Genomic DNA, 9,202 nt, shown 5'->3' on the forward strand with positions numbered 1-9,202 from the left:
ATGTGTGATGCCAGTGAGCTGCCAGCCTTGCCCGATTTTATTGTTTTGAGAGCAGTAAGATTCTGTAATCCATGGAGTTCCTTGGGTGCTGTCCATGGGACACCCACGTGGCGCCAGCAAGGGAAGCTGGGAACTTACACACAGTAAGGCATGCACTTTACCCAGTCATCTCCTGAACCTGGCTGGAAATCCTGTTTCTTGAGGTCACCTTACATGGCCCTATTATGCCCAACCTCAAGTGACAGAAATACAGGGAAACAGAAAGCAGCCTTTGGCCCTTGGCCTGCTCCAAAAGTACAAGCCCCGGGACCCTGGAGCACATCCCACAGCAGCTGCAGGCACTATTTTTGCCTCTGCTGAGGCTGCCAAGTCCAGGGGAAGAAGACACTGGCATAAACTCTTGGCTGCCTGCATGGGGAGGTAGGGGAAGACACCTCTAAGTAGATGAACACGAACTGCATGCACACGGCTCTAGGTCCACATTTATTAGAGCCTGGAAACCCTTGGAGCTCTCCCACTCCCAGAGGTGTATATCCTGCGGCCCCAAAACTGGCTTTTCCAGATTAAGCAGTTCAAAGGTCCTGCTTCAGCAAGAACACACAAAACACAAACTTTTCTGGCAGGCCGCTGGCTCTTCCCAAACCTGCAGTGTGAGTTAAGTCCCTCCTATGGCTTCCAGCTCTATGCCAGCCTCCCACTGGTTCTAGTTTTTTTTTTTAATTTTTTTTTTATTATCTTTATGTATTGGATAGAGACAGTCAGAAATCAAGAGGGAAGGGGGTGACAGAGACGGAGAGAGACAGAGAGACACCAGCAGCCCAGTTTCACCACTCGTGAAGCTCTCCCCCTGCAGGTGGAGACTGGGGGCTCAAACTCGGGTCCTTGCGCATTGTAATACGTGTGCTCAACCCGGTGCGCCACCCCCCGGCCCCCCAGCACTGGCTCTAGTTTTACGGCATCCCTGACCCAATCTGCTGTGCCCTTTATGGGGTCCTGGGGTCAATGCAGGCTTCAAGACTATACCCCTCTGGGGCCTAGCTGCCGAAGTATTCCTGTTGGAACTTCTGGAAGTCTTCCTCAGTGAACACAGTGCCCTCAGTCTTCTTCTTTTTAGTCTTGGTTACAGGCCGGTCACAGGCCTTGCGGCCCCGGTTCTGATGAAGAATCTGGGAAAGGGTAAGGGTGGTGACTGGAGGCACAGGAGAGACTGCTCCTTGAAGCTGCACAACTCGGCATGGCACAGCTGAGCAAGTGCTGTCCTCCCTATCAGGCCTCACACAGCAAAGCCAGATGCAGACTCCTCCACCCCACCCCCACCAGACTGGGAGGGTGGCCCAACCTCTACTTCCCACTCAGGGCTGGGATCCCCGTGGACTTAGAACAGGCTCAGCTCTCACCCAAAGCTCACTCCCAGCATCTCCCGACTCCTTCCCCAGCAAACCTTCCGGATGACGTTCTCAGCCATGGTGTTCCTGGAAGCAGTCATAAACTTTAAGTTTGCTCCAAGGTAGTTCTGCTTCTCTCGCTTCTGGAATTCAGCTGTGGACAGATAGGCAAGGTGTCATCATTTCATATTTACTCCCTATAAGTAAATATGTCAGTGTCCCCTCCTGACACCCCTAGCTCCTCCTTCCATGGTCTGACCAAAGGCCTGACCACGCTTTCCCTAGATTGTTGTCCACAACCTGGGCTCTGTTCTGGCTGCAAGCCCCTCTCTTGGCTCGCAGTAGTTCGAATGATTTACTCTCTTATTTAACGAGTATGTCCAGACGACTAGGAGATGACTCACCTGGCGGGGAACAGTGGTCTACCATGTACAAAGCCCTGGGTTAGGACCCACACCATGTGTGGGAGCACCCATGGCACCAGGGGCAGCTCTGTGGATGGTGGAGCACTGGAATCACACATTCACGGGGTACACACAACCATGCATGCCTGAGGTGCTTACTTACTGTGTGTCTGGCACTTTTAGGTGCAGAGCAGACAGCAGGCAGCAAAACAGCGATAACTCCTGCGTTTGTGACATTTACATTCCAGAAAGGAGATGGCAAACAGTACACTAGAGTGAGATACACTTTGGCAGAACAAGAGGAAACAGAAATGCGGTTGCAATTCTATATAGGAGGGTCTGAGGAAGTCTCACTCAAGTAAGATTTGGGCAATGACATACTTCCAGGAGAAGCGCATTTTTAGGAGATGGAATAGCCCGTGAAAAGGCCTTGAAGGAGAAATTGTGTACACCTGAAAACAGAAAACGGCGGCCCTAGGCAGGAGAGAGCAGCAGGAGAAGCTAGACAGGGTGGTCCACCATCCAGGTCCACTGGAGCCATCAAAGAAGGGACAGGTCTGACTTGGGAGAACAAGATTACCAAGGGAGGGGGACTGGCAGGCAGAAAAATCAGTCGGAGGTTTTTGCAGTAATTCAGGCAAGAGAAGATAGCTCAGAATAAGGTGTAGCCACAAAAGTGTTTCTGAGATTGGCCATTCCAGGTCTAGAGTGGCCCCACTCATCCACCGCGGCAGGGTGGTGGAACAAGGCCTGGGGTGAAGGCATGGCCTCTGCCACCGATTCTTGTTTCATAGCAACATCACTGTTGTGATTATGTCTCATTTTCCTTCTTCCACACCTTCGGTTATGCTGTATTTCCTCCTTGGAATTATTATTATTTGTTAGAGCAGAGAGAAACTGAGAGGGAAGAAGGGAGATAGGGAGAAAGACTTGCAAAGCTTTCCCCCTACAGGTGGGCACGGGGGCTTGAACCTGGTTCCTTTCACATAGTAATATGCGCTTAACTGGGTGCGCCATCACCCAGCCTGGTCTTACTATTTTTTTTTTTTTTAATAAAAGAGAGATAAAAGACAGACCAGCCAGAGAGCCAGAGTACTAACCCAGCATTTATGATGTTCTATTTGCTTTTGAAACAAACAGAAGTAGAAGACAGTCATTCTACTGCTGACTCACTTCCCTTGTTCAGAATTCATCACTCCTTTAACAAATACTCAGAACCCACGTTATGTAGCTGGCTCGAGATTCAAGATACATTCTCCACTGAAGTCTACCACATGTTACTACACCCCCCGTCATGCTGTCCACACCTGCTCCCAAGCCTGCATATCTCCTTAAATAACACCACATCCCCATGACACTGCTTCTTTATTTCTTTAAGTATTTACTTACCATTGGCTAGAGACAGCGACAAATTGAGAGGGTAGGGGTGACAGAGAGGGAGAGATGCAGAGAAACACCTGCAGACCTACTTCATCACTTGTGAAGATTTCCCCTTGCAGGTGGGAACCAGAGGCTTGAACCTGGGACCTTGTGCACTATAATGTGAGCACTTAACCAGGTGCACCACCACCTGCCCTCCTTATTTATTTATTTACCAGAGCACTCCTTAGCTCTGGCTTGCGGTGGTGGTGGGGATTGAACCTGGGACTTTGGGGCCTCAGGCATTACAGTCTCTTTGTATAACCATTATGCTATCTACCTCTGCCTTTTTTTTTTTCAGAGACACAGAGGGGCAGGGTAGTGGCGCACCTGGTTAAGGGGATGTTACAATGCACAAAGACCCAGCCAGGTTCAATCCCCAGCCCCCTCCCTCTATCTCCCCTTTCCTCTTGCACCAAAAGCTTCTTCCAGTGAGGTGAATGGGGGCCAGGCCTGAACCTGGATTGTGCACATGGCAAAGCAGCACACTATTCTAATGAGCTATGCCCCCAAGATGCACTTTAGAAACCAGGCTTCATTCTATGTGCCTCCTTTTTCTTTTCCTTTTTATATTTATCCATTATCTATTTTGTTGCCCTTGTTTTATTGTTGTAGTTATTATTGTTATTGATGTTGTTGTTGTTGGACAGGACAGAGAGAAATGGAGAGAGGAGGGGAAGACAGAGAGGGGGAGAGAAAGACAGACACCTGCAGACCTGCTTCACCGCTTGTGAAGCGACTCCCCTGCAGGTGGGGAGCCGGGGGCTTGAACGGGGATCCTTAGGCGGGTCCTTGAGCTTTGCACCACTGCGCTTAACCTGCTGGCTACCACCCGACTCCCGTGTCTCCTTTTTCTTTTTTTTTAATATTTACTTTATTTATTTATCCCCTTTGTTGCCCTTGTTTTTATTGTTGTAGTTATTCTTGTTGTTGTCGTTGTTGGATAGGACAGAGAGAAATGGAGAGAGGGAGGGGAAGACAAAGGAGGAGAGAAAGACGGACACCTGCAGACCTGCTTCACCTCCTGTGGGGAGCCGGAGTTCGAACCAGGATCCTTATGCCGGTCCTTGTGCTTTGCGCCACCTGCGCTTAGCCCGCTGCGCTACCGCCCGACTCCCTCGTGCCTCCTTTTTCATCCGTACTCACAACCAATTTACCACTGAGGCTCAACAGCAGTGAATACTTCCTCTGTACAACTCTACTTATCTGTGCCCCACGGCCACTACTCAGGACACAGTACCTCTCTCGTGAGCTGAGTAGCTAAGAGCATGGGGCCTGGGGACAGACCTTTCTCCCTGTACCCTCTGGGCATTTGTCTACGTCTGATCTGTGAAATGGGGTTACTGACAGTACTGACCTCACAAGGTCCCAGTAAGGAACTAAGTCAGTGAACACGTACAGGGGCTGGAACAGCACTGAGCACACACTCTTAACTGACAAAGGCTGTCGCGCTGACCAGGCTGCTTTCTTTCTCACTCTGCAAGGCCGCTCTCTCGGGACGGCTGGGTCGCTCTTGTGCTTCCTTCCCGGCTGGCCTTACAGGTCCCTGCCTCAGAGAAGTCTCGCTGGGCCTGTTAAGTGCCGCCCAGCGGCCTCCTCTGCCCTCGCAGCTTCACACTGACTTGACAGCCTTTGACGTTTCCCTCCCCACGAGGGCTGGGGGCCACGAGAACCAGGACGCTGTGTTTTGTTCGCTTAGACACCCCGGGCCTCCGCCCCGAAGGTCGTTCCAGAAATGTGGGTGACCGGGTCGAATCCTGCTGCAGGCCGCCCCCAAGCCCTCCCCGAGCTCACCCAGCGCCGACTTGGGCACTTTCCCCTTGGCAGAGTTCCGCAGCTTCTGTGCCTGGGTCGCTTTCGCCTTCCGGGCCCGCTGCCCCCGGGTCCCGCTCGCCTTGGCCGGGCCGCGGGCGACCTGGGGCGCTGCAGAGGGAGAGAGGAACGGAGTCGGGCGGGTGGGCGCGCAGGACTCCCAGCGGGGATAAACGGCCTGGGTCGCTCCATACCCTCAGGGGTCCTGCCCACAACCCCTGCCGCGCCTCCCCGCCCGCCGCGGATCCCCTTGGCCGGCTTTGCTCACCCTCCGGCGCCCCTAGCAGCTCCAGGCCGCGTCGTAGCAAGGCCGCCGACATGACTGTACTTGGCCCCGCCCACACGCCTCGCGCTACTTCCGCTCTGAGTGTCCTTACAGTCTCGGCGGAAACCTGAGTGCGAACAGGAGGTTCCGGAGTGGGCGGGCGGAAGCCTTCACCTGCCTTAAGAAGCACGCGCTAGGGTCGGCCAGTGCCGGGGGCGGGGCCTGGGGCGGGGCCAACGACCAGAGGGACGCATTTATTGTCCAATCCCAACTCAAGCGGCCCTTGACGCACATGGCCACGCCTTCTCCCGGAAGTTGTCCACTACAAGCCTAGCCAGTGGACGAAGCCGGGGCAAGGCGGGGCGAGGCGGGGCATCAATATTCTTGGCATTTAAAAAAGAGGTTATGTAGGACTAGGTGTCTTTTTGCATACACTACCAGTCAGGTGAAGCAGGAGAACCGAATATTAAAGTCATTTGAGGGGTCGGGTAGGGGCTCACCCGGTAGAACGCACAACAGTAGCGGGGACCCCATTCAAGCTCCTGTTCAAGCCCTCATCCCTACCTGAAGGGCAGAAGCTTCACAAGTGGTGGAGCAGTGCTGCAGGTGTCTCTCCTCTCTCTCTCTCTCTCTCTCTCTCTCTCCTGTGTATCAACCTCTAAAATAAAAGGTTGCTAGGAATGGTGGAGTCATGCAGGCACTAAGCCCCAGTGATAAACCTAGTAACAACAACAGAGGGCATTTGTAAAAATGGAAATGTTTTCATCAAAATTCTGTTAGTTATGTTAACATGCAATCGGATTTCTCCTTTGAATTAATTAAAAATATACATATATATTAGCGGCCGCCCAGTGGTGCATCTGGTAGGGTCTATATGTTGCCATATGCAAGGAACTGGCTTCAATCACCCAGTCCCCGCCTGCAGGTGCGCTGCTATCTCAATTTCTTTCTTTCTCTCTCTCTCTCTCTCTCTCTCTATATATATATATATATATATATATATGTATATATATATATATATAGAGAGAGAGAGAGTCTTTACTAGGGTTCCTGACCTACTTTTTCAGAAAGAGAGAGATGCAGAGAGAGAGCAGGAGAGAGAGAGAGAGAAAGGTACCACATCTTTCCCCAGTGCTGTGGAGGCTGGGCTCAAAATTGGATCACATACCTAATTGTTAAATTTTGCTTCCGACTGTACCCATTACACACTGAGACAAACCGAAGCTGACACAGAAAATAAGCACAGTTGAGGTATTTATTCACTCAAGCACATAGAATAGCCAGTATTACAAACTCACATAGGTACAGACACAGACACCCACATGCAGGGACTTCCAGAGAACTGAGGGATTCCCCCCACCCAAGCTGGAGTGCCAAAAGTGGTCCCGTTGCTTGAGAGAGAGAGAGACTCAGAATTCTCAAACCCATGTCTATTTATAATGGTCAGGAACAGGATGGTCACTCTTAGCAAGCAGGAGCCAGCATGACTGAGTTATCTAAAAAAGCCAGTTGGCCTTGGGTGTTCAGCAAGGGGGAGTTCTCAACATCTGAAAAACCAGGCGGCCTCTGCCTGCAGCCACCTGACTCTAAAAACAGAGAACTTTTAAAATGAGAGAGCTCTGAGAAAAACTTCTGGGCAAACCTGCTTCCTCACACTCTCCCAGGTGAACTATCTCATTGTCCTTATTTTCTTAGGGCACTGCTCAGCTCTGACTTACGGTGCTGCGGGGGATTGAACATGGGACTTTGGAGTCTCAGCCATGATAATATTTTGGTATAGTTATCACAGTATCTCCCCCACCCTATTACTGTATTTTTTGACACCAGAGGTATCACTAGGGTTTGGGAGCCTGAACAACTCCACTGATCCTGACAGTCGTTTCTTTGATAGAGGGTGAGGGACAGAGATAGAGAGGAAGAGAAAGAGAGAGGTGAGCCACCACCCAAGCCCTGAAAAATTTTAAAATTGCTCATGTATTTATTGATTTGGTGGGACCGGAGCCTTCACATATGCCCAGTCTCCCTACTTGAGGTCACTTTTTCATTCAAGTAGAAACCACAACACTGGAGCTTCCTCCAGTACTCTAGCACCTCCTGTGTGAATGGAAAGGCAGACACACTGCCCAGTGAGCTATCTCTCCAGCCACAGGTTTATTTTTATGTATTAATATATATATTTTTTACCAGAACACTGCTCAGCTCTGGCTTATGGTTATGCAGGGGATTGAACCTGGGACTTTGAAGCCTCAAGCTTATTTATTTTTAATTGTTACCAGGGCTATTGCTGGGGCCCAGTGCCAGCACTACAAACCACTGCTCCAGTGGCCATTTTTCCCTTTACAGTTGTCCCTCATTTATCACGGTTTATCAGTTCCAGACTCTACCGCGATAAGTGAATTTCCATGAAGTAGGATTCCTTATTTATAAATTGAATATTTTCATAGTTAAAGCATAGAAAACCTATTTATGACCTTCTACATATGGTTTTTAACATTATTAGGGCCCTCTAGACATGAAATAACACCCCTTTAGCTTTGCTTCCTGTTGAAAGAGACAATAGCCATTGCACACATGAGCGCTTAACCAGGTGCGCCACCACTGGGCCTCTTTTCCTTTCCTTTCCTTTCCTTTCCTTTCCTTTCCTTTCCTTTCCTTTCCTTTCCTTTCCTTTCTTTTCTTTTTCTTTCTCCAGAGCACTGCACAGCTGTGGCTTATGATGGTGCTGGGAATTGAACCTGGGACTTTGGAGATCATTATGCTGTCTTTCCAGCTCTGTTTTCTTCTTTCTTTCTTTATTTAAAAAATTTATTTATATTTATTTATTCCCTTTTGTTGTCCTTGTTGTTTTATTGTAGTTATTATTGTGGTCGTTGTTGTTGGATAGGACAGAGAGAAATGGAGAGAAGAGGGGACAACAGAGAGGGGGAGAGAAAGATAGACACCTGCAGACCTGCTTCATCGCCTGTGAAGCGACTCCCCTGCAGGTGGGGAGCCGGGGGCTCAAACCAGGATCCTTAAGCAGGTGCTTGTGCTTGTGCTTTGTGCCACCTGAGCTTAACCCACTGTGCTACCACCCAACTCCCCCTTGTTTTCTTCTTTATTAACTTTAGTTTTAGCTTTTTTTTTTTTTTTTTTTTGCCTCCAGGGTTATTGCTGGGGCTCGGTGCCTGCACTACGAATCCACTGCTCCTGGAGGTTATTTTTTTCCTCTTTTGTTGCCCTTGTTGTTTATCATTGTTATTGTTATTATTATTGTTGTTATTGCTGTCATTGTTGTTGGATAGGACAAAGAGAAATGGAGAGAGGAGGGGAAGACAGAGAGGGGGAGAGAAAGATAGACACCTGCAGACCTGCTTCACCGCTTGTGAAGCGACTCCCCTGCAGGAGGGAATTCGGGGCTAGAACCAGGATCCTTATGTTGGTCCTTATGCTTTGCGCCATGTGTGCTTAACTACTGCTCGGCCCCCCTTTAGTTATTATTATTATCTTAATTTTTATTGCCACCAGGGTTATTGCTGGAGCTCGGTGCCAGCACTGTGAGTCCACTGCTCCCAGTGGCTTTTTTCCCCTATTTTCTTGTTGCCTCCTTATTGCTGGGGCTCGGTGCCTGCACCATGAATCCACTGCTCCTGGAGGCCATTTTTTCCCATTTTTGTTGTCCTTGTTGTTGTTGTTGTTATTGTTGCCATTGATGTTGTTGTTGGGTAGGACAGAGAAATTGAGAGAGGAGGGGAGACAGAGAGAGGGGAGAGAAAAACACCTGCAGACCTGCTTCACTGCTTGTGAGGCAACCTCCCTGCAGATGGAGAGCCAGGGGCTTGAACCCGGATCTTTACACCAGTCCTTGTGCTTTGAGCCATGTGCGCTTAACCCCCTGCACTACCGCCCAACCCCCCCTTTTTTCCCCTATTTTTATT

The 9,202-nt window shown here is 49.9% G+C and overlaps 1 protein-coding gene across 2 annotated transcripts; it reads right to left on the reverse strand.

Annotated features, from left to right (window-relative positions):
• Positions 1 to 464: 464 nt before the first annotated feature.
• Positions 465 to 5,504, reverse strand: RPS19BP1 (ribosomal protein S19 binding protein 1). Of its 2 annotated transcripts, XR_009549413.1 has the most exons (5): positions 5,289 to 5,504; positions 5,003 to 5,131; positions 1,953 to 2,074; positions 1,442 to 1,539; positions 1,127 to 1,166 (listed from the first exon to the last, which is right to left on the reverse strand). XR_009549413.1 is itself a non-coding variant. In XM_007519295.3 (4 exons), the coding sequence occupies exons 1-4, from the start codon at positions 5,338 to 5,340 to the stop codon at positions 1,035 to 1,037; spliced, it is 411 nt and encodes a 136-aa protein (XP_007519357.1). In that variant the 5' UTR covers positions 5,341 to 5,474; the 3' UTR covers positions 465 to 1,034. The 2 variants fall into 2 exon arrangements, 1 of the variants encoding a protein (XP_007519357.1); XM_007519295.3 differs by lacking the exon at positions 1,953 to 2,074 and having other exon boundaries at positions 465 to 1,166; positions 5,289 to 5,474.
• Between the last annotated feature and the right edge of the window lie 3,698 nt (positions 5,505 to 9,202).

This window comes from Erinaceus europaeus, chromosome 4 (genome assembly GCF_950295315.1).
Source record: "Erinaceus europaeus chromosome 4, mEriEur2.1, whole genome shotgun sequence".
Taxonomy (NCBI): Eukaryota; Metazoa; Chordata; class Mammalia; order Eulipotyphla; family Erinaceidae; genus Erinaceus; species Erinaceus europaeus.

Excerpts from the sequence above, each read along its gene's own strand:
- RPS19BP1 (XM_007519295.3), bottom strand. The coding sequence starts at position 5,340 with ATGTCGGCGGCCTTGCTACGACGCGGCCTGGAGCTGCTAGGGGCGCCG. Across the intron at positions 5,132-5,288 it reads GCTGCTAGGGGCGCCGGAGG|CGCCCCAGGTCGCCCGCGGC; the intron begins GTGAGCAAAGCC and ends CTCCCTCTGCAG. Across the intron at positions 1,167-1,441 it reads CTGAGAACGTCATCCGGAAG|ATTCTTCATCAGAACCGGGG; the intron begins GTTTGCTGGGGA and ends ACCCTTTCCCAG.